Consider the following 24,387-nt stretch of genomic DNA (forward strand, 5'->3'; position numbering starts at 1 on the left):
TTGAAATGTATTAAATATTAGGTTTCACTGATTTTTTTTCTATTTTTATGAATTCCAAATAATTTTTTAAAATACTCGTATAAAATAATAGCAGTATTTTATTTTTATTCAGTGACGTCAGTGCCATAATAAATGTTATAAGCACTACTACTGGAATTCTCCAGCCAAACCTAAAGCTGAACAATGCCACCGTCCCTTCTCAGCTGGGATCTCATGGAATTCAGGTTAAGAAAGGCTGATAGACAGTCGTTTCCTTGTCTCCACCACTAGATGGCACTAGTGACCAAAATCTCAGCGTGGATGCTGGTCTTTGGGGTGACAGGAGGAGCAAGAATTTTGTCAAAACACTGGTAACTGTAGGCTTCTTGTGCTAGGGCCCGGGAGGAGAAAGGCATTCTGCATGCACACGTTTTCTCTCTGAAGTACAGAGGATGTGCCATATGGAAAGGACTGGGAACACGCCCTGAACTCCAAATAATACACTAAGTAGGAAAATACGTTAGCACAAGGCGTCAGGGAATTCTTCAGGTTACACACCTGTGATAGTGGGAACTGGTGGTGAAGAGAAGTGAAACAAAAACTGATCAGAGTGCATATTTTAGTTCTTAGATCAAGAAAATGAAAACCCTGTTTCATTACAATGATAGCTGTTGTTGTTTTAATAATATAAAAACACTGCTTAAAATCATCTGCGAGCTTGAAATTTGCTTCTCACCTATAGTTTTTGAAGATTCTATTCCCTAAAATCATAATAATTACCTAGTCTTCTCTCTTTCTGCCAAGCTCACACCCCCTCCTACCTCCAGTATTTTGTAGACTCAGAGATTATTATTCTTACACCTGGATTCACAGAGTTTAAGTGACATTCAGGGTCACTCAGCTAGTGGCAGAATTGGGAAGTAAATTAAGATAGTCCTGCTATGCTCTAATTCCCCCCCGCCCACATTGGGTACCTGGAACTGACTGACAGTGTGACCTGAAGCAAACTTGACATAAGCAGTGTTCAGTATCACATCTCAAATGTCCAGTAAGCCAAAAGTGAGGGTGGAGTTACTAATATATTGCCCTCTGTCTGTATAACATGACAAGTCAATCTAAGAGGCCCAGGAAAGAATTGAAGAGCTCGTCCTCCTGTACTGTCCCGGGGTGAGATTGGCTAGAGAAGACCGGTCGGGCATGGGCACAGATATGAGACACTTAGAATTTGGGGCCTGCTCCTAGTACTTCCTGAAAGGACACGAAGCTATTCCTTTCTCTCTACCACCAGTTTGGATGAGTTGCTGTCCGTATGTTACAGTATTGTTTATATCCTGTTGTAGTTTTTAATTTTCTAACGTTTCAATATTAGGTTCATTGCATTAAATGCCCTAGAAGAAAACATAGGGAGTAATAAGCTTCTTGACACTGGTCTTAGCAATGATTTTTTGGATTTGACACCAAAAATAAAGTCAATAAAAGGAAAAACAAAACAAAACAAAAACGAAAAACCTTCTGTTTAGCAAAGGAAACTATCAACAAAATGAAAAGGCAACCTACAAAATAGGAAACAATATTCACAAATCATACATCTGATAAGGGGTTAATATCCAAAGTATATAAAGGACTCATACAACTCAACAGAAAATAAACAATGATTAAAAAATGGACAAACTATTCGTTTTTCCAAAGCAGTCATACAACTGGCCAACAGGTACATTAAAAGGTGCTCATCATCGCTAATCCTCAGGGAAATGCAAATCAAAACCACAGTGAGATCACCTCACACCTGTTAGAATGCTTAGCAAAAAGACGAGAAATTGCTGAGAATGTGGAGAAAAGGGAACACTGCTGCTCTGTTGGTGGGAACATAAATTGGTGCCGCCACCATGGAAAACAGTATGGATATTCTTTGAAAAATTAGAAATAGAACTACATTATGAACCAGCAATTCTACACCTCGGTATTTATCTAAATGAAATTAAATCACTGTCTTGAAAAGATATCTGTACCCTATGTTCACTGCATCATTATTTACAATAGCCAAGATGTGCAAACGACCTAAGTATCCTTCTTCAACAGATGAATGTATAAAACGTGGTACATATATACAGCGAATATTATTCATATTATTCAGTGGTATAAGATAGGTCTTCTGTTTCATTTTTTGGCATGTGGCTGTCCAATTTTCCGAACACCATTTATTGAAGAGACAATCCTTTCCCCAACTGTATACTCCTGGCCCCTTTGTAGTAAACTGTAGTAAAAATGTTGTAAAGACCATAAATGGGGGGGTTCATTTCTGAGCTCTCTATTCTATTTCATTGATCTATGTGTCTGTTTTTATGCCAACACCGTACTGTTTGATTGCTATACCATTGTAATATAGTTTGAAATCAGGGAACATGATGCCTCCAGGATTTGTTGGTCTTTCACAAGATTGTTTTGCCTATTTGGGGGTCTTTGGTGATTTCCTACAGGTTTTACTGTTGTTCTATTTCTGTGAAAAATGCCATTGGAAGTTTGCTAAGGGATTACATTGAATCTGTAGATTGCTTTGGGTAGTATGGAATTTTAACAGTATGAATTCTTCCAAACCATGAACACAGCATATCTAGCCATTTATGTGTGTCTTCCTTGACTTCTTTCAGTATCTTATAGTTTTCATTGTACAGGTCTTTCGCCTCCTTGGTTAAGTTTATTACTAGGTATTTTATGTTTGATGCAATTGTTAATGGGATGGTTTTCTTAATTTCTCTTTCTGATAGTTTATTATTATTATATAGAAATGGAACAGATTTTTGTATGTTGATTTTGTATCCTGCAACTTTACTGAATTTATTTGGTTTTCATTGGAGTCTTTAGGGTTTTCTCTCTATAAAAAAATATTATTTACAAATAGAGACAGTTTTAGTTTCTCCTTTCTGATTTGGTTGCTTTTATTTCTTTTTCTTGCCTAATTGCTTTGCCTAGGACTTCCAGTAGCATGTTGAATAATATTGGAGAGAGCAGGCATTCATGCTTCTTCCCTGACCTTAGCAGAAAAGCTTTCAGCTGTTAACCATTCAGTATGATGTTACCTGTGGGCTTGTTGTTTATGGCCTTTATTATGTTTTATTATGTGATTTGATGATTTTTATTATGTTGAAGTGTGTTCCCTCTATACCTACTCATTGACAATGTTTATCATGAATGGATGTTGAATTTGTCAAGTGCTTTTTCTATATCTATTGAGATAATCATGATTTTTATTCTTCATTTTGTTAATGTGCTGTATCACATTGATTGATTTGCAGATGTTGAACCCTCCATGCATCCCTGGAATAAAGATCACAGTATATGATTTTTTTTTAATGCATTGTTGAATTCAGTTTGGTAATATTTTGTTTAGATTTTTGCATCTGTGTTCATCAGGGATATTGGCCTGTTATTTTCTTTTCTTGAAGTGCCCTTGTCTAGTTTTGGTACCAGGGTAATCTCAAAATGAGTTTGGGAGTGTTCCCTCCTCTTTTTGGTATAGTTTGAGAAGGATTGGTATTATTTCTTCTTTAAATGTTTGGTAGAATTCATCAATGAAGACATCTGGTCCTAGGCTTTTGTTTGTTGGGAGGTTTTGATTACTGATTTAGTCTCCCTACTAGTAATTGTTCTGTTCAGATTTTCTATTTCTTCATGATTCAGTCTTGGCAGGTTGTGTTTCTAGGAATGTATTCATTACTTACAGGTTATCTAATATGTTGGTGTATAATTGTTTATAGTAGTCTCTTATGATCCTTTTTCTTTCTGTGGTATTAGTTGTAATGTCTCCTCTTTAATGTCTGATTTTATTTCAGTCCTTTCTTTTTTCTCAGTGAGTCTAGCTAAAGATTTGTCTATTGTATCATTTTAGAAAAACAGCTCAAGATTCTATTTCATTTACTTCCATTCTTATCTTTGATATTTACTTCCTTCTACTAAGTTTGGGCATAGTTTGTTCTTTTTCTAGTTCCTTGAGGTTGTTTGAGAACTTCCTTATTTCTTGAGGTAGCACTTATGACTATGAACCTCCTTTTAGGACTGCTTTTGCAGTATCCCATAAGTTTTGGTATGTTGTATTTACATTTTTCATTTGTCACAAGCTTTTTGGCTCTTTTGTAATTCCTTTGTTCTTTTCTTGTTCTCTTGCTGTCTTCCTTTGTGATTTGATTGTTTTCTGTATTGGTATGCCTAGATTGCTTTCTCTTTATTTTTGTGTGTCTACAAAGGTTTTTGTTTTGTGGTCACCATGAGGTTTACATAAAACAATTTACAACAGTCTATTTTTAGTTGATAATAACTTAAGTTTGAATGCATGCTAAAGCTCTGCATTTTTACTCTCCCTCCCTGCCACAGACTTAAAAAGATCTCACAGTTTACATCTCCTTGTGTATCCATTAACAAATTATTGTAGTTGTAGTTATTTTTACTACATTTGTCTTTTAACATTTATACTAGATTTATAAGTGATCAACTCAACACCATAATATTAGGTTATCTGAATTTAACTATATGTTTATCTTTGCCTGTGAGATTTATACTTTCATATGTTTTCCTGTTACTAATTAGTGCCCTTTCATTTCAGCTTAAAGAAGTTCCTTTAACATTTCTTAGAAGGCTGGTCTAGTGGCGTTGAATACCTTCAGCTTTTGCTTGTCTGGAAAGCTTTTATTTCTCCTTCAATTCTGAAGGACAACTTTGCCAGGTAGAGTATTCTTAGTTTGGCAATTTTTGTTTTCTTTCAGTACTTTGAACATATTGCACCACTGTCTTCTGGCCTGTCAGGTTTCTGCCTACAAATCTCTTGATGTTCTCATGGGGGTTCCCTTGTATGTAATAAATTGCTTTTCTCTTGATGCTTTTAATATTTTCTCCTTGTCTTTAACTTTTGACAATTTAATCATAATATTTCTTTGGATTCATCTTTTTTGGAATTCTGGGCTTCCTAGATCTAAATGTCTGTTTCCTTCCCCTGGTTAGGGAAATTTTCAGCCATTATTTCTTGAAATAAACTTTCTGCCTCTTTCTCTCTCTCTGCTTCTTCGACCCCTGTGATGCAAACAGGGGTCTGCTTAATGTTGTCCTGTAAGTCCCTTAAGCTGTCTGTACTGTTTTTCATTCCTTTGTCTTTTTGCTGATCTGCTGAGATGAGCTCCAGCGCCTGCCTTCTGGGTTGCTGACCCTTCTACCACTTCACCTCGCCCGTCGTGGAAGCCCTCTGTTGAATTTTTCCTTTCAGTTACTGTATGCTGCACCGCTGAGATTTATGTTTGGTACTTACATTGTCTCACCTTGTTTATGTATTATTCTCCCAACCTCAGTGAGCATCTTTAGGACCATTATTTTGAGTTTCTTATCAGGTAAATTACTTATTTCTGTTTCATTAAGATCTTTTTCTTGTGTTTTTATCTTGTTCTTTCATTTGGAACATATTTCTCTAATCGTTTTTCTTGTGACTCTGTGGTTTGTGTGCATTAGATACAACAGCCACCTTTCTGAGTCTTGAAGTGGCCTCATGTAAGAGATGAACTTTATTGTTCAACCCTGTCCTAGCCCTTGGTGATTGCTCAAAAGTTTGTTATTGTCTATGCTACTTTGTTCTTAGTGGCTCCCTATAGTTGAGGGTGTGCCAAGACCTATCAGGGTGCCAAAAGGGAGGATTTCATTGAGCACCTAGGTAGATACAGGTTAAATGGAAGCTGGACCCTCGGGCAATTGCTTCTAAAGTATGCAAATACTCTTTTGGGATAAGACTGGGAGATGGGCTCTTCTCTCTGCTCCCTCTGCACCAAGCCCCGGGGGCCGGGGGCGGGGGTGAGGGGGGCGGATAGCCAGAATTAAGAACCATTTGTTTGCTGCCATCCCTTTGACCCTGTGAACATGAGCCCTGCTGGTCATCAGAGCCATGCTATCAAGGGATGTGTCCTCTGCGTAGCAGCCACAAAAACTGGGACACCAGATGTGTGCACAACCTTCGTTCACAGAAACACCAGGGGTGTGTGGTGGGGCAGAGGGAAAGTGTGACGATGGCATCCACTGGCTTTCCCATCTCTGGAGAGGACTGCAGTTGACCCCTAGATATTGTTCGATTATAAGCCTGACCCTCAGGCTGCATCTTTTCAGATCTACAAATAGGCCTATTTCAAAGAAAGACTGAGCATTTCAAACTGTTGCCTCAGCGCTGGGCCCTGGGAAAATAGCTGGTTAAGAGCTATTACTCTGTTTTTATAGTCCCGGGGGACCCAGGAATAAAGGCTGGCCGGCAGTGCCAGAAAATAAAAGGTGTGTCCCTTGGGCAGCAGCTGCAAAAGCCAGGGTGTCAGACGTAGGCACAAGCTCCTTTCTGGGAAATAATGGCAACCTGGAATGTGGCAGAAGGAAAACACGAAGATACCGCCCGCTCGCCTCCCTGGTCTCTGGGGAGTACTGCATTTGACATCTATTAATAGATGTGTGTTAAATTAGAAACCTACTCCTTAGGCCAAAGCAAATAGGCCTCTTTCCCCAAAAGACTCTGATCTCAGTCTGCTGTGCACTGTGCCCTGGAAGGTGAATCAACATGAGAACTGTCTCTTGTTTCACTATAGCCTTGTGAGTCTCGTGGACCCAGGTCCTATTGGCTTTCAGAGCTAGATGATTTGGGGGACCAAAATCATCTAGTGCAAAATCATCTCTCAAGTGCAAGTCTTAAAAGTTGGGGTGCCAGATATACAGTCCAAACTCTTTTCTCCTCAGAGAGAATCTGGGAGTTGTGAGTTCCCTTCCAACTGTGTGTCACTCTGCTAAGGGTGGGTTGGTTTTACGGTGAGATTGTGATCAGCCTCTCCTTGCCATTTCAACATGAGTTTTTCTCGTTTGCCAGACATGTAGGAGTCAGTTAGCTAGTTTCTGGATTTCTTTCAGAGGGAATTGCTCAATGTGTAGCTGTAGATTTGGGGGTCCGCGGGAGTAAGTTGAGGAACCTCCTATGTTGCCATTTTGTTTTTTCTATATTGCCATTTTGACCCTGAATTCTGTAATACAGTTTTGTAGATAATTATCACAGTCTTCCTATGTTGGGGATCTGAAACATGGTAAATAGTGTCCCCATTTGCTTTGAGGCATAGCCCTGTGCTCTCTTTCCCAGTCCTGATCTAACACTCAGCTGCTTTGTGACTCTAGAAAAATAACTGTGTGCTGCCTGAGGATGTGAAGAATTTTTACCTAATGACCAATGGCTTCCACATGACCTGGAGTGTGAAGCTGGATGGTGAGTCAACCCTTTTGCTGTAGGGGAACCTTGAGACGTTAGATGAGACCACTCTGAGGGCCTTTACAACTTTTGAGTCTTTGAATCTGGACGGTGTTCCTGGGTTCTCCTAAAGTGCAGTGTTCAGGAGCTGTGACCAAAGCTGACATACATGTACCATCAATTCTTCACACCCCTGCCTTGTGCCAGAGTCTAGCCAGTACTTAACTGTAATCTCAATGTAGAGGCTTCCTGTTAGAATGAGGAAGAGGAAAAAATCACGACACACAAATCCTGAGCCACCTCAAACTTAAAGCCTCTGAGGACTCCACCTCCGAGCAGTCTCCTCAGGTTGAGCTGCAGTAACAGCCTCTGGTGGTCATAAGAGGGTCCCCTTCCTTCATTCCCAGAGTAGCAAAGACCTCAAGGCTCTGACCCTCAAACCAGAGCCATTCTTTCTCTCCCTCACATCTCTTCAGCCTAAGTTACCAACCATCTCAGTTTGCAGGCAGTTATCTTTAGTATTAAATATGTCTGGGACAGATTTTTATGTTGTGGATGTGGGAACTCACAACTTGGTACATATCAGAGATTCAGGTACTAAATAGACATGAAAGGCAGGGCTGCATATTTAGGTGAAGACTAGTCAAATTTCATAGGTTAGGAAATCCTGATCCAGCCACTGGAGTCCAGCTCATTCTTGACATAGACTTCCATGTCCCCAGGAGGCCTTTATTGCTTCCACACTCTAGCTATGTAGCTCTGCTTTGGTCCTTGGGAAGCACCCTACACCCCTCCATGCTGTCACCGCGAATGCAATAACTTATGTTGCACAGTAAATCTGCCTAATGGACTTCTCACCTTCATTGCCTCTGTCTCCTGAGTTTCCCCTTTTTTGGTGATTCCCAAAGCCTTCTTATTTCTCTCTCACAGATGAGCAGAGGCACTTTTAATAGCTTACTACTGAGCATTTAACATGAACATTTAGCTCAGAATCATTTCCTCCAATGGCCTAGAAACCACTCTTGTCACCAGTATCAGCACCCTCCTTTGTAGCATGGACATGGCCTTTGGAATCTGGAGCAACAGAGAGAGTAGGCAGAGCCTAGACTGTCAGGTTCTCTCTTGCCCACATCTGGAGAGGTTAGCTCCTTCACAAGCCTGCCTCAGAAAAGAAACGTTTCGTGAAGGTTTCATGAATGAGTCCCCCCTCATTATTACGATACCGTCTCCAGTTTACTCCTCCCACCCCACCTTCCCATCCTTATCCCCATTTACCATACCCATGTTTTACTGCATAGCTAAAGTCAGTAACAGAAAAACCAGCAGAGCAGCTTCTGATGTTTGCCTTTTTAGTGGTCTTTTCTTCTTGCATGTTCCATGGTCTATACTGTACACCAGCTCCTTTTCGCCTCAGCCATTCCAGTTTTTTAGCAGTCAGATGTCTAAGTCTTTGTGTACCATCCCATGTCCAGCATTCTTCATTACAAGGATTCTGTATAATAAGTAAGGAAACTGGAGAGTCTGTCTGTTTCTTATTTACTCCCTAATCACAGAAGACTGGACCCAAGCTAGAAGTCTGCCAAATTCTCTCCACTGAATAAGGAAAAATGAAGTAGGGGGGAAGTATTTTCCATTGCGAAAGCTTATAACACGAAGACTAGAAGGGGTCAGTTATATAACCAAAGCTGTTACCTCTTTGGAAAGTATAACCTTTCACGCAAGGTAAAGAGGAGTGAAAACATTTTTAAGTCCATTGCTCTTCATTCATGGCCCCTACCCTAGATTTCCCAGCTCCTTTTGAGCATCCCCGTGTTAAATTTTCAATACTTTGCCCTAACACATTCAGTGGGGACTCTTCACCCATGGCCCCAATTGCTTTCTTTGCATGAAAGTTTGGTGCTTTAGAAAATGTAGTGCATTGATTCTCTTCTTTCCACTTTCCATCAGATTCCTCAGCCCTGGGATCAAACAATAGCTGGGCTTAAGTCACTTGGGCAGAAGCTCTGCTGATGACCATGGTAGCTAGGCTGTAACTCCATGTAATTCTCCTTTTTAATGTTCCCATAGAGCACACCATTCCACTGGGCAACATGGCAATTAACAGCATCACAAAACTGACTCAACTCAACCAGTCTTCCATGTACTCACTTCCTAATGCACCAACTCTGGCGGACCTGGAGGATGACGCAGAAGAAGGTACCTGGGGGAACTTCTGCTCTGAGTCAGAAATCAGCCTATAATATGTTCCTGCAACTCTTCCCATTCATGGCTTCTCAGGACGGTAGGAGTAGGTAAAAACAGCCTCTATCAAAGGAAATTTCCATGAAGAAAATGCCAGGATTGGAAACTTTGCTTCTAGCACCCATTTCAGTGCCAGGCACATTGTAGCCATTTAATGAAATAGTTGGTAAATGAATGAATGTTATAGATTAAACTTCACTCAACATTTCAGGATCAGGAGGATTCTGGGAACATGGCAGTCTTAATGCAGCCGCCTTCCTCCCTCTAGGCTCTTTGCCACTTCTGATTGAAATGGCTAATAGTTCAAATGGCTACTAAAGCTATGAGCAACTATGAGAAGTCAGGACTCCTTCAGTCAGAATTGTGTTTGGCTACATATAATAAAGATCCAGTTACAATGGCTAAACTAAATAGAAGTTTATTTTTCTCATAACAAGAAATCTGGAACTAGGCTAGTTTAGCTACTTGAAAGCCAATGATAAATTCTCCCTCTGGCTTCCCTGTGCACCAGGCTTTGGGTATGGTTTTCATCTCCATGAGTGAGGAATGTGGGCTCTATCTCCAAGCTTCAAGCCTATATTCCAGCCAAAAAAAAAACAACAAAAAACAAGGAGAATAAAGGGCAGCATCTCTTGGCAAAATCTTTCCCTTTTTATCGGGAAAACAATCATTTTCTCAGAAGCTCCTCAGTAGCCACTGGCCAGAACAGAATCAAAAGGTTACCCTGCGCTGCAAGGGAATCTGAGGAGGTGAGTTTGTTTAGCTGTGCAGTATTGATCCTCCTCAAAGAGAATTGGGGTTTAAGTAAGAAAGAAAGGGAGGATGAATACTGAGGAGGCAACTACCATCTCCAAGGCTAAAGCCTTGGGTGCATTGAAGTCTTGGCAGAGAACTGTTGCCAGCCTTTCTCCTTCAACTGGGCAATAGGAGGAGGAGTCTAGCAGCTGAGACGGGAAAAAAGTGATGGGCCCTGGGAAAAGCCGTCACTCAGAGATGTGTGGAATTCTCAAGGGTGGGGAAAAGGTCACAGTGACTTCATATCTGTGTGCTGAAGCTTGTTAACCCCTAAAAGATAAAAAAGTTGTGAAATGAGTGGACTGAGTCTTCCCTGCACTTCAGGCTGGAATAGGAGAGGCAGACGGGATGCCAGAGATGATTTCAAGGCTCTTCAGCAAAGGACTGAGCTGGGGCAGAGACCGTGCTGTCTTACACATTCATGGGGATAAAAACCACTTGGCCTTTCGGCATCTGATGGATTCTAACCGCCAGCCCTGAGAATGTGGCCTTATCATTGCAGATGTAATTGCATAGTTAAGACGAGGTCATGCTAGAGTAGGGTGGACCCCTGATCCAATATGATTGGTGTCCTTGTAAAAAGAAAATTCGGAGACATAGGAAGAATGCTATTTGAAGAAAAAGGCAGAGATAGGATGGTACTTCTACACACCAAGGAAGTGAAAAGTTTCAAGCAAACCCCAGAAGCTAGGGAAGAGGCATGGAACACATTCTTCCCCATAGCCCTCAAAAGGAACCATCTCTGTCAACCCCTTGATCTAGGACTTGTAGCCGCCAATACCATGAGACAACAAATTTCTGTTATCCAAGCACTCATTTTATGGTACTTTATTACTGCAGCCCTAATGTACAAAGAATGATCCAAGGATCCTCATGGTAGAAACTGTGGTACTAAAGAAGAAAAGAAACAGAAAGCAGAAGATCTCATGCTACTGTAGGGAAGAAATAGTATACCTTGTTGGAGGAAACAAGTGTCTCGGTGTACCAGTTTATTTCTGTACAACAGATTACGACAAACTTATCACCTGACAGTTCTCATGAGTCAAGAATTCAGCTACAGATTATCTGGGTCTTCTGCTTAGGGTCTTACCAGGCTAAAATCAAGGTGTCAGCTGGTGCCGCGATCTCATCTGTGGCACAGGGGCTTCTTCCAAGGTCACTGGTGGTTAGCCTTATTCACTTCCTTGGAGTTACGGAACTAAGTCCCTGTTTTCTTGCTGGCTGTTGGCCAGAGGTCACTCTCAGCTCCTATAGGCTGCCCTCAGATTCTAGGCACATGACCCTCTCACAACATGGCAGCTTACTCCTCAGCCAGCAGGAGAATTTCTCTCTGGTCTGTTACAACAGAGTCTCATATACAAGGGCGTGACTACTCCATCACATTCACAGGTCCTGACCACACTCAAGGGAAGGAGGTTATGCAAGGTGCGTATACCAAGGAGCAGGAATCTTGGGGACCCTCCTAGAATTCTGCATACCATACTTGGTTACGGAAATAATGGTATATCGTTTTCAAATAAGGGCAGATTCATATGGATCTAATCATACAAACAAACAAAAAGGAAGATAATCACTATAGGAATTTAAAAACTACGTTAAAATCTCCAACCTAATAAGGGGAATGTTGAATCACGTTAGAAAAAATAAGAAAAAGGGAAAAGAAGAAACATTATAAAATAAAGTAACATTGAGAGGAATAAAATAAAACAAATCAGTCATATTAAATGTGCTAGAATTAACTTTCCTTTTGAAAAACAAAGACTGTCAAATTGATATAAAAAGCAAAGCTCATCTGTTATTTTCAGGAGCATACTTAAACTGATGAGAAGGCTTCCTCTTCTGTTAATGGCACACGGGTAATTCAGAGCAGCCTTCCTGCTAAAGACAAGACTTTGCCCTGAAAAGACAGGGCAAAATATGAAAACCATCCTAAAAAGAGCTAACAAGATGATGAGGTAGTACCAGCTCAACATCCAGAAGAAGACAGAAGTCTAGAGAAGAGGCTCAAAATGTGGGGTTGCTTTTGCCTGGGATACATTGTACTTTTTAAAAGAGGCGCTGAAGGGAGCATTTGAGATCTTGTTCCCTGGCATATGTCATTAGTTTGGCTCAAATAAACTCGAATAACAAATTCAAAAAAAATATGTAAAAGAGGCAATGAGGCTGCTGAAAAGCTGAGAATTTGACCTGTATGTGAGACTGGGAAAATAAAATGGAGCCCAGGAACTACAAATGATGGCACTCATAAAAACCACCCTGCCCTTTGTGTTGGCTCTGTACCCTAGATGACAGCATGAACCAGGAGTAACTACTCTTCACATGGACTGAAGCTCAGGTATAAGCCATCCATGTGTCCCAGAAAATGTTAAATCCCCAAACTAGACTAAATTGATTCCAGATTACTGATCTCCTTAGGGGCCTGGCAGAAAGAAACAGGACCTCATCTAGAGAAATGTTCTAAAACTGATTGTGTTAATGGTTGCACAACTCTACATACACTAAAAACCATTGAGCAGCCACTTTAAATGAGTGAATGTACAAGTATGATAGGTGAATTATATCTCAATGTAAAGCTCTCATATAAAAAGAAAATTTTACCTTCAAGGAAGATAACATTATACCCCAAATTATTTTAATAAAATGATTTTAGAAAATAATTCATACAAAAAAATAACCAGGCACATGGGGGAAAAAACCATGAACGAGAACCAGCACAAATGACAGGTAATAGAGATCCACTGGTATTCCCGAGGGTAAAATTATTAGGTACAGACTATAAAATAATATGCTAATACACACTAACACACACGGATATAAAACCAACTCAAAAGTTCAGTGGGGAACCAATAACAGTGACATTGCAGATTTGAAGGAAAAAAAATGAAATGTTGACTGTCTGCTTCTGGTAATGGAAGACTACCTTTCATTAGGCCAAGACTTGTGCCAATAATACTTTAAACTGGGGAAAAAATTAAAACAGTTACCTAAAAGGACTGGAGAGTAACCAAAAACAAGCAACTGGCAAAAGGGCACCCCACTGAATGAGTTTCCTATTTTTATAACTTTTCACCTGGGGCAGATCGCAGTCAACATCAGTCAGGGCTGCACAAACCTGGTGGGACCCTACAGTCTGGGTTCTCATTTAATCCACAGTGGAGTCAGAGACCAGACATATCCTCCCACCTGGAACAACAACAAAAACAGACAAAGTATACAAAATAATGGGTTTCAAGACACTGACTATCAGGCAACAAAGGAGAATAAACTGAGAGATGGGGAACAGGTGAAAGCTAGCTTATTGCTTGACAGAGTTTCTCGTCTACTGCATAGAGAGGGAAACCTAAGCAGAACCTACTGAATTGAGAAGAAAGACTAAGGTAAGAGCCTCGTGAGATGAAGACAGCTCAAGTTCATAGGACTGAGTAACAGAGGGAAGAATTTTTTGGTTTCCCAGTGCATATAATTATGTTTACAGTATACTATAGCCTATTAAGTGTACATTGGCATTATGTCTAAAAAATGTACACACCTTAATTACAAAATACTTGATTGCTAAAACATGCTATCATCTGAGTCTTCAGTGACTCATAATGTTTTTGCTGGTGGAGGGTCTTTATCTTTGATTTGTAAAAATGCAATATCTGAGATGTGCAATGAAGCAAAGTGCAATAAAATGAGGTATGCCTGTAATGACAACACCAGAACATAAGGACATGTACAGACATGATTACTGTAGAATTCATAGCAGAATAATGATAAGTGAATGCCTGTTAATAGGGCATGCTGGGATAAATGAGTGTACATCCACTCCGATAGGCTACCAAGCAGCCGTTAAAAAGAATGAATTCGAGTTACGCCGCATGTCTAAGAGGGCTTTCCAATGGTATTATTGCACAGAAAGCAAGATTCAGATATAACATATGTGATATCCCATTTTTATATAATAAATAATTTTGACAAAATGTAAATATTAAATATATATCTATAGGTATGTTTAATACCACATGAGATCAAGAAAAATATGAAGGTATAACCTCTAGGGGAGGAGAAAGCTATGTTAAAAAAAGAAAAGAAAAACATTTTTAATTAGGAATGTAAATATTTATGCATTTATATAAAAATTATGTACATATAAATCAAAAATACTATTTTATAAAGTTTGGTTTAGCCAGTCTCTCCTAGGTTTGTAAAGTCTCTCCATCCCAGTCACTAATACTAATCTTTATTGCATAATAGCTGCAATGAAAGAAGCAGGAGAGAAGGTTTCTGATGCTTACATCTAAGAATTTATCTTTTTTCTGTTATTCCATAATATCTGATTTCTAGGTAGGTATTTCTAACTGAACTAGACTTTATAATTATATACATATGTGTGTGTGTATATACATATACACACACACACATTGTAATTAAATATATACATTTTAGACTGAGGAAGAGATTCTGATCAAAAGATCATCACATGTTATAAATGAGGGGAAAGCAGTTACCTGAGAAAAAAGCTATGTCAACATCAGGTCATTCAGATGAGTCTGCCTGTATGTAGTCCCACTCCTGAGAAGCTCCATTTGTTCTCATGAACCTTCCCCCAGATTCCATGGTACTGTCTTTTGGTGATCGGGGAGCTCAGACAGAAGGCCTAGACCATGGATAAGATCAGGGCATTTCGATTATAGAATTCATTTAGCCCACATTTGAAAATAATAGTTAAGAATGTCTAAGAGAAGGCTTTTTGCCCCCCTTTTCTCACCCTCGCAAAGCTGGATTAGTAGTATGAGTTTGAGTGGAGTATGTTTGAACATTACCATGAACTTCTGGGTTTGCAGCCAATGAGAACCAGCCAGAGAAGCCTCACTTTGATTCCCGCAGTGTGCTATTTGAGCTGGATCCTTGCAATGGGAATGGGAAGGTTTGCCTGGTCTACAAGAAAGGGAAACCAGGTAAGACTCACTGACAAGCACAGTCCTATAGTTTGGATATGGCCTTGACTGACCTTGCTCTCTAGCTATCACGCAAAAGGCACACTCCTCCCTGGCCTCCTGAGATACCACCAGGTCTTTTGTAGGTGCCAAGACCTTTCTGAGCTTCCACCTCAAGGCCAATTACTAGAGTCTTTAAGCTGTTGTCATTTGTGAGTTAATTGTAAAATAATGGGATTAAGAAAGTAAGTGAATAAAAACTAAAAGAAATTGTCGTTCTGTTTAGAACTCCTCCAGCAGGCTCATGTATTAGAAAAACATCCAGGAAAAACATGTTTCTTCTGTATTTCTTTATGTAGGTCAATTAACAGCAATAAATACTTGAATTACTAGACCTCAGTCTAAGACCCCAGATGGGAAATCAAGAGAAAAGGGCTCCAGCCCCTTAAGCAGTGGCCACCACCTGGCCCTCGAATAACAGTTCAGGCCTTGGCCTACGGACTGTGAAGCTACAGAGCTGGACAAGGCCCAGCCTTCTTCACCTAGCGCTCTGCCTGGTAGGGGTGAGAAGATACTCCAGGATTCACCTTACCTCTGAGGGAAGGAGAGATGCTCTCTAGCTGGAGGAGTCTTTACGAAGTAAACTTTGAGCTACATCTTGAATTATGGGTAGGAATGAGATATGGGGTAGGGAGGGGGGTGTTAGTGGGGTAAAGGAGGCATCCAAGCCAAGAGATATGGGTAAAAGCCATGCCGAGGGAAAGTGTAACTGATTTGGGGGAATGACAAATAATTCCAGTTCACTGGGCCACATGGTTTATCGTATGGTCGAGGAAATGAAGCCAAAAGGCCAGTTGTTCCCCTTCATGTGCAGTTGTGGAAGCCAGAGGCAGGAGTCTGGACATAATGTGGAAGAGAGTGGGGAGGTAAGGTTGTTTAGCAGAAGAGAAGCAGGATTCGAATGAAAATGTATGTAACCACAAGCAGTTTGGGAAGAGGAAGAGACTGGAGGATGGAGGCCACTTAGGGAGATGTGACAGCCATTGGACATGAGATGAACTAGGAGAAGCCCACAGTAGTAAGAATGGACGGTCAGAAGCAAATGTGAGGCAGGAGCTGGTAAGATGGTGCTGCTTCAGCTCCACCAGGACAGCACATACCAGCATGGGCAGGATTCCCAGGAGAGGGAGCGAGTCTGGACTCCTCCCAGGTGACTTCTCACTGCACTTCCAATTCCTGTCAGAGTTTCTCTCCCTCAGGAAAGCTGAGACCACAGTATGTACCCAGTGGGGAGGGGAGTGCTGATTCCGCACAGGAAAGGAGTGCCGTGTAGATAGCCTTAGGCACAGATGGCCAAAGCCCGGCATGTAGCTCGTCAACTGACGGATGAAGACTTTTTGTAAAATACCAAAGAAGCCAACTGGGAACAGTAGCCACTGGAGAATGAGACTGGGAGGTTGGAAGGGAAGAAAGGGAGCGTTTACTTATGTTTTACACCCACTCTACTATTCAAATATTTTTTACCCATGAGTATATACTCATGGTTGTTGACTTCAGAGATAAAAGGAAAAAAGTGTTAAGCCATCCCTTCATTTATTTATCTTGCTTGCTATTTCAGCCTTAGCGAAAGACACTGAGATCTGGTTCCTGGACAGAGCGTTATACTGGCATTTTCTCACAGACACCTTTACTGCCTATTATCGCCTGCTCATCACCCACCTGGGCCTGCCCCAGTGGCAGTATGCCTTCACCAACTATGGCATCAGCCCACAGGCCAAGGTAAGGGAGGACCACCGGTCATCTCACAGTGTAGGATGCATCACAGTCTTCTAAGGAAATGTTTAAATTGCAGATTCCCAGCTTCCTCATCTGATTCAGGAGATCGGGGTGGAGCCTAGAAACCGGCATTTTCAATAAGCATGGCAGATGCTTCCAGATAGGTGGACAACCTCACTGTAGGCTGACCTGGTTCAGTGGTTCCCACATGTGGCTGAGCCTCAGCATCACCTGGGGAGTTTTTCCTGCTAACATTGTATTGGGGGCTTAGGTCTGATGGTGGGTTTTGGCTAGGCAGTAACCTGCACACAGGAACACTGAAAAGTCGGTCTCTTCTTCCCTGGTTCTCCAGCCTCCCACGGCACTTCCCCACAGGCAGCCACTGTTAGTTTCTTGTATGCCCTTACCGAGATACTCTATTGCATGTAAAGCACGCATGCACAAGTTTTTGGTTCCTTTTTTCTAAATCACTAGAGCAAAACACAATTCACATTGTTCTGCACTTGCTTTCCCTTAACACTCCATCTTGGAACTCATTCCCTATCAGTACGTAGAGAGCTGTCCTTTTTAATGATACGGTGTATCCCAAAGTATGGCTGTGCCTCATTTATATTACACATCCTGCCACATCCACCTGATGGGCAGTGACTGGTCTGAAGGCAGAACAATTAGAAGGTCACTGTCCCCTGGTGATTTGGGACCTAGCATCCCAGGCTCAGGGCTCCCTAGATCAGAAGGAAGGACGTTTACTCGGGTTCTTTGTTCTCATGCTGCATTTGTTGTAAAGGTTCTGAGATCTCATAAAGCAATGTGTGTTCATCAGATTTACTTGAAGGAAGTGCTGCAGATTTCCAAGGCAGTTTTTCATAAAAACTTACTCTCTTTACCTCATCTCTCCAGCTCTCTACCCCGTATCCCCACGAAAAAGCAGGAACAAGGACATGTCTCCTGTGAATTGACCCTCTCCCCCAATTCTGCCTTACAGCAATGGTTCAACATGTATAAACCCATCACCTACAACACAAACCTGCTCACGGAAGAGACTGACTCCTTTGTGAACAAGCTGGATCCCAGCAAAGTGTTCAAGAGCAAGAACAAGACCTCAGTCTCCAAAAAGAAAGGGCCTGTTCAGCCTGCAGGGGGCCAGAAAGGGCCCACAGCTCCTCCCTCTGCTTCTAAATCTTCCTCTGGCTCAGGAAACCCTGTCCGGAAATGAGCAGTCTCACCTCCAGCTCCCTGCCAGCCCCACAGTGACGATTTCCGTGCACAGATGCCCAGGAGTGGCCCAAGCTTCAGATTCTGTGTGTGGAACCATAGAACCCTTTCCCATCCTAGTGACCAAAATCTCAGGCCTTTTACTCCGATTAGCATTTGCCAGGAGTTTGAAGGGCATACTCAGGTCTCCCCAAGAGTCTTCCTTTCATGCCCCCCACCGCAGGTAGTGCCACCCCCTGCCTCCAGAAGGTGTGGAGAAGTTTAGATCTTGTTTAAGAGGTCAGATCAGTCTGTTAAGCACTTTCCTCTTTCCAGCTGGAACCCCCTACCCCTCAGCTGTGATTAGAAAAGAAACCACTGGTTTTGACCCATGAAGCATTAGAAATGCATTGTTCAGTTGATAGCCGCTAGTGACGTGTGGCTACTTACATTTAAGTTATATCAAAAATTCAGTCCCTCAGTTGCATTATAGCCACATTTTGAGTATTCATGTAGCTAATGGGTTCCATACAGACAGCACAGAGATAATAGAACACTTCCATCATCATAGAAAGTTCTGTTGGACAGCACTGCATTAGAATATGTTCACACTGCTCTGCCTCAGATCAGTTCACTTCTGTTAGAGAATGTTGATACCTTAATGTGATGGGTCATCATGTTCCTTGAAAATATAGTTGTATGTTTTTTATATCCTTCACCATAAATCTCACTCTACTCATTTTCAGTTTCCTATAAAGTGTCTCATCTTTATCAGTTTCCTATACAATGTCTTGCTTCCAGTTTTATGTTGTGATGTTTGCCAAAATAATCCATCTGTTTTGTTTTTTAAAGAAGAGGTGACTCTGTTATACTTCAGCCATCTAAAATCAAACTCCTGAGAATTGCTTTGTAGGACTCTTTGTAAAGAGTTTTGATGAAACCAGTCATTGTTGACAAGAGCTTTCCACCTGCTTTGCCTACTCAGCTGCTTAACAATTAGAGTGGCAGAAAAGTGCAGAGAGAGGCCAAGCTGTCAAGGACAATAGGTGAAGTTCAGTCTCCAAAGTATTCGTTTCTGCCAGAACGGATCAGAGGGAGAACCAGCAGCGCCAGATAAGAGATGCCAGCACTTGGCTGCTTCTCCTAGACAAGTCAGGTTAGAGGGAAATTAAGACGTCACGTTATTTTGCAGATATCCTTCCTCTAGTACTTGTGGAGCCCCTGAATTACTTCTAAGTCAGTCCTGATTCAGTTCTAGATGTCACAAGTAAAGCAGCAGAGGAGCCACAAGAGCAGTGGTGCCCTTCAAATCAGTGACAATCAGCGGGGAGTCCTTAAAGGGCTGTAGATGGAATGGAGTTCTGATAAGAAAAGGCTCAAGACCTGCCCCACAAGGACCAGAGCAGTGAGGCAGAGCTGGCTACCTAAAATACAGAACCCAGTACAAAATGAAGATGTGGGACTTCTGGGTCAAAACTCAGGAGAACATGGTACCACTAAGTGTACTAAAACGGTTTTCCTTTCTTCCATGGTCTCTCTGGTTTTTATTTGCTACTTAATGATGTTTTAAGTAAAGAAATATTAAAATTTTAAATTATTAGCATGAATTTTATCATTCATTTTGTTATCTACTTTTAGATGCAAATATAAAAGCATTTAACTCATGCAGAATCACCAAAATTACACAATTTGTATTTCGTAGCTTACGTATACATATTGTATGCATGCGTTCTTACCATAACCGTGGAAACACTGAACAAAACGAGTTCAACTTTTATTTCACGTCTTGATACGTACACATTCTATCAGCACTCTCAGCTTACTGATGAATAGGAAGGACTGAAAAACTATGAGCTCTATATATTTTCGTTTTCTGCTATGCCATCATTTTCAGCATAAAAGGTTGGCTAAGACAGGAAAGTGACATGAGTAGGAAAGGATATGTTAGGGTTCCATGGTCATTCATGCTTAGAATGCCATGAACTTCTTTTTGCATTCAAATCAAGTCTGATTCAAATGGAAAGCAAGGCCTTTGGGGGCCCTCACTCAGTTTCATTCATAACACGCTTACCTTGTACTGTGAATCTCGGAACGCTCATGCGATGGGCCCACTGGAATTCTGTGCTCAGGCATCACGAAGGCTGTAAGTGAACAGGCCATAAGGAACAGGACACACATATCGTCCATATCGCCTGTGTATGCTCCTTTGCCTCATCAGACTTCACTTAAAAAACACAAGTTCAAAGATCAGATTAAGAACTACAATATAATGACAGGAGAGCATTGAACGAAATATGAAGCTCTTCTGAGTGTGGGGCCCTGTGTGAGTGCCCTGGTCACACACCCTGCTGAAGGAGGAAGGGAGCACTCCTGGTGAAAGACTTCAGACAATATGTAGGTTGAGTGGGTTACACAGGGAAAAAACTCATGAGATTGATGTTCCAACTAAAGCAATTAAAATGGCAATAGGCTCTACTGTAAATGAACTGCCCTAGGAAGATGCCGTGCTGGAATCACAAAATGAAAATAAATCACCGCATGCCGTGGGAGAGAACAGTGCCTATGTGAGAGCACCAGACATCAATCAGAATTCTCCTTGGAGGACAAGAATTCCCACGTGTAGAATTCCCAGGTCAGAACACAGCATAGGCAGGGGGTGGACAGACTTTCTTAGACACTATTTTAAGTTCTTGATGGAGTAAATGGCATTACAATGCAACTTCATATGCAAATTATACATAAAAACCTGTATGTAAAATGAATAAACAGCAACAAAGTACATACAAAGGTGTGTTCTCTCAGACCTGTGCTATCCAATACAGTGGTGACTAACCACAGGTACCAATTGAAACTTCAATTTAAAATTCTCCTCAGTCTAGTCACTTTTCAAGTGTTGGGAAATCACATGTCTAGTGGCGACCACACTGAATTGTGCAAGTAAAGAACATACCCATCACCACAAGACAGTTCTGTTGGGCAGCCTCTCTCAGATCATCCGGGGCGTGTTTTCTCATTACCATTCTCAGAATAACTCACTGCAAAGCCCTTTTACACCGTGCAACACTCAACAAAGAACAGGGACACTGACCTGATTTAAGACTCCATTTTTTTCTAAGAGCATCCTTTCCTACTTAACGAATTCGTTTTACAACTCCTGGTGTCCAGGGAAAGCCAGGACGAGTCAGCATGCCACTGCATCCGCAGTAAGGGCCGTCATCTGGGCTGCTTGGAGCCTGGGCTTTGCTGCATGTGGCCCAAGGCCCTAAAGCAGCTCAGCCGCCAGGCCGCTGCACGGTCTCCAGGGCGGAAAACTGAGAGGACAGAAGGAGCAGGTTTTCTGCACCTTATAGCAGCTCATCTCCTCTACCCCCCCACCCTCTCCACCCCCGCAGGGGGCAGGGGGGCTGGCTTTGAGAACACCTTCCTGAGCTCAGAAAGGATCACTGGAGACACTCAAGAAATGTCATTTCTCAAATTACCTGCTATTCCTCTGGAGACCAAGTTAGCTTTCTCTTTCTCCACAGCATAAAAGACTGGCAGAGAATACGTACCTTGTAAACCAACCAGGGACAGGGACACAAACAGCCCTCAGAATTGTTCAAGGGGCCGGCTCGGTGGCTCAGGTGGTTGGAGCTCCGTGCTCCTAACTCCGAAGGCTGCCGGTTCGATTCCCACATGGGCCAGTGGGCTCTCAACCACAAGGTTGCCAGTTTGACTCCTGCAAGGGATGGTGGGCTGCGCCCCCTGCAACTAACAACGGCAACTGGACCTGGAGCTGAGCTGTGCCCTCCACAACTAAGAAAGGACAACAACTTGACTTGGAAAAAAAAAATCCTGGAAGTACACTGTTCCCCCAGTAAAGTCCTGTTCCCCTTCCCCAATATAAAATCTTTAAAAATAAAACACAGAATCGTTTAAGACTAACAGAGGGAGTAATCTCATCCCTCGAGCAAAATCTGCAAGTGAGGAACAAACTATTAGGACAAGATTAATAAGATAGAAAAGCAGCTTACCGTTACCGAGTCTCCAGTTCCCAACTTTACACTTGAAACTTTATTTGTAAACAAGGTCATCCCTTAGGACAGAGGTGGAGATACAGATTGTTCTTCATCGTCTGCGTTTCAGTGCCGTGTGCTTCCTGAGGCACACCTCCCACGCATGTCTAGCCCATGACCCCAGGTCCTGGAACAGTGCTGGGATTCTAGAATGTAGGCTTATTGGACAACTTCATAAGAAAAACTATTTTCCTTTAAATAATTGATTCTCAAACAGACTGCTGTGGCCTTAATTACTATGTTTCCACAACTCATATTTTAGGCCATTCAAAAATGGGAAATCACCTTCAATATTATAACATCAATTAAAAACAGGAAGAATCCCATCAAGCACAAGACAAATCCCAAATTTTGTTTTACCAAAGTACTGAGACGGCTATTGAAGGCCCTGGATTTTACAACGGTTATATAATAAAATAAAAATTACCCCTACGTTGTCATGTAAAAAAAAAAAAAAAAGTCTTAACATTTATTCATAAACAAGCTTATAAAGTTTAACCCAACAGTGAACTTCAATATACATGTTGATTTAGAAAGTTGTCTACATTTTCACAATTTTCTAATTGCAGGACAGTTTTTCTTCCAAAAAGAAACAAGTTATTTGTTCATACCTGCTGAAAGGGGCTGCTGGATTAGAACCCATTTCCTTCCATTGAGATTGCATTTCTGAGGATGGGTTGAGCGGAGAATGGGCTCCTTTATTCCCCATCACTTCCAATCTCACACCTCATCTTTTAAACCAAGAAAGGGCTCTGACATTGATTGAATTGCTCTCATTCTGTAGCCAGGTTTACCACCAGCTGCTGTGTGCTGAGTTCCAGTAAAAATGACCTTGTCTAAATCAGCATATCATCAAAGACCCTCTTTTTCAGGGACTGTATAAAGCAGCTGCCAAAGCTTCCCCTGGCACCCAGCTCTTCTTATTTGAAAGTGGAGGTTTACAAAAATATAATTATTCCATCGAGCACACAATTCAAGTGTTTTGTTTGGTTGGTTGGTTGGTTGGTTGGTTGGGTTTTTTTTTTGGAAAAGGTGACTGCTTCATTTTCCCAGCCCACCACCCAGCCCCGAAGTATCTGTCCCTAAGTAGAACCCACTCCCAGAGAGCACAGCAGGTTTAAAAGCATTTCTAGGCAGATGCTTATTAGGGGGTAGGGGCACTCTAAGGTAAAATGAGCTTTCTGGTTTATTTCTGAAAGACCAGAAGCCAAGGCCTCTGTCTGCGTAGCTCGGTCAGCTGAATAGTCCAAGTACTGCAGTGGCTTCGCAGAGTCCAGGAAAATCTGCTGCTAAAACAGAGGAACAGAGGGTGCCCTACTCACCCTTTGGTTGATTTAATGCCGTATCTGTAATATCCTGTGCAGGTCCTCTATGGGATATCTTTCCTGTTTGATCAAACCCACTTCCTCACGTTTCCACCTAAATCAGATAACCTGTGGATTCTATCAAAACGAACAGAAGAAAATGTGTTAAATAGAAGCCTGTTGTCTAGCCCCTGCACTGGGAGATGAGGTGAGTGTGCTTCAGTCTCTGCCGACATGGAGACCACACAGGTATTCTTCCTGCCCTACCAGCCACAAGCAGGGAGCCTGTGGCTTGGAGCCCTGGAGGTGGCGTAGGTCCAGCACCCACTGAGCCTACATGATTGATGGACTGGTGTCACAGTCCTTCCTCAGTGATGGTCAGAATGTGCCAGTTTTCATTCTCAGCTGTTGCTTCTAATTAGCCAGACTATTCAATGTTCCTGTACATGGAAAGCTGTACTTCCGAATTACAATATCTCTGGAAACAAATCATTGTTGATAACACGGTAGCTAGGAACAATTTCCACTATGTCAATAGCTAAAATCGTGTTTGAACTACCAATTCCCCAAATCATAAATTTGCCCTTATTCAGGTGGACCTTAAATATTCCTTTTCAAGACAATAATTAAATAGTGCCCCTTAAGAGAATATAATGGGTTGGCCCTCCTTCAGCTCAGTATCAGCAATCTTAAAGACTTCTCACCTTATCCATTCACCAAAGTGGGAATCATTCCATCATAAAGTCACAATAGATGCCTTTAAACTTCTGAATCTTTCCTACTTGTGCCGGATGTAGAAGGATGGGTGGGTGGGTAGGTGGATGGATTGCCAATTATTAATCATGAATGAAAAATGTGTGCATGATGGTCAACCCTTATCA

At 41.7% G+C, this 24,387-nt stretch overlaps 1 protein-coding gene across 3 annotated transcripts in view; it reads left to right on the top strand.

Moving 5' to 3' along the window:
- Window positions 1–19,754, top strand: part of TPGS2 (tubulin polyglutamylase complex subunit 2) — a 30,739-nt gene extending 10,985 nt beyond the window's left edge. Inside the window, exons 3-7 of one of the 3 annotated variants that reach the window (XM_074340101.1) lie at window positions 7,153–7,240; window positions 9,290–9,418; window positions 15,085–15,198; window positions 16,796–16,956; window positions 17,939–19,754. In XM_074340101.1, the coding sequence (XP_074196202.1) occupies window positions 7,153–7,240; window positions 9,290–9,418; window positions 15,085–15,198; window positions 16,796–16,956; window positions 17,939–18,169 (723 nt within the window). In that variant the 3' untranslated portion in view covers window positions 18,170–19,754. Of the gene's footprint in view, window positions 1–7,152; window positions 7,241–9,289; window positions 9,419–15,084; window positions 15,199–16,795; window positions 16,957–17,853 lie in introns of all 3 variants that reach the window. The other 2 variants (XM_074340100.1, XM_019740833.2) reach the window with 2 other exon arrangements.
- The last annotated feature ends 4,633 nt before the right edge of the window (window positions 19,755–24,387 follow it).

The sequence above is a fragment of the Rhinolophus sinicus genome, linkage group LG09, assembly GCF_036562045.2.
Source record: "Rhinolophus sinicus isolate RSC01 linkage group LG09, ASM3656204v1, whole genome shotgun sequence".
NCBI lineage: Eukaryota > Metazoa > Chordata > Mammalia > Chiroptera > Rhinolophidae > Rhinolophus > Rhinolophus sinicus.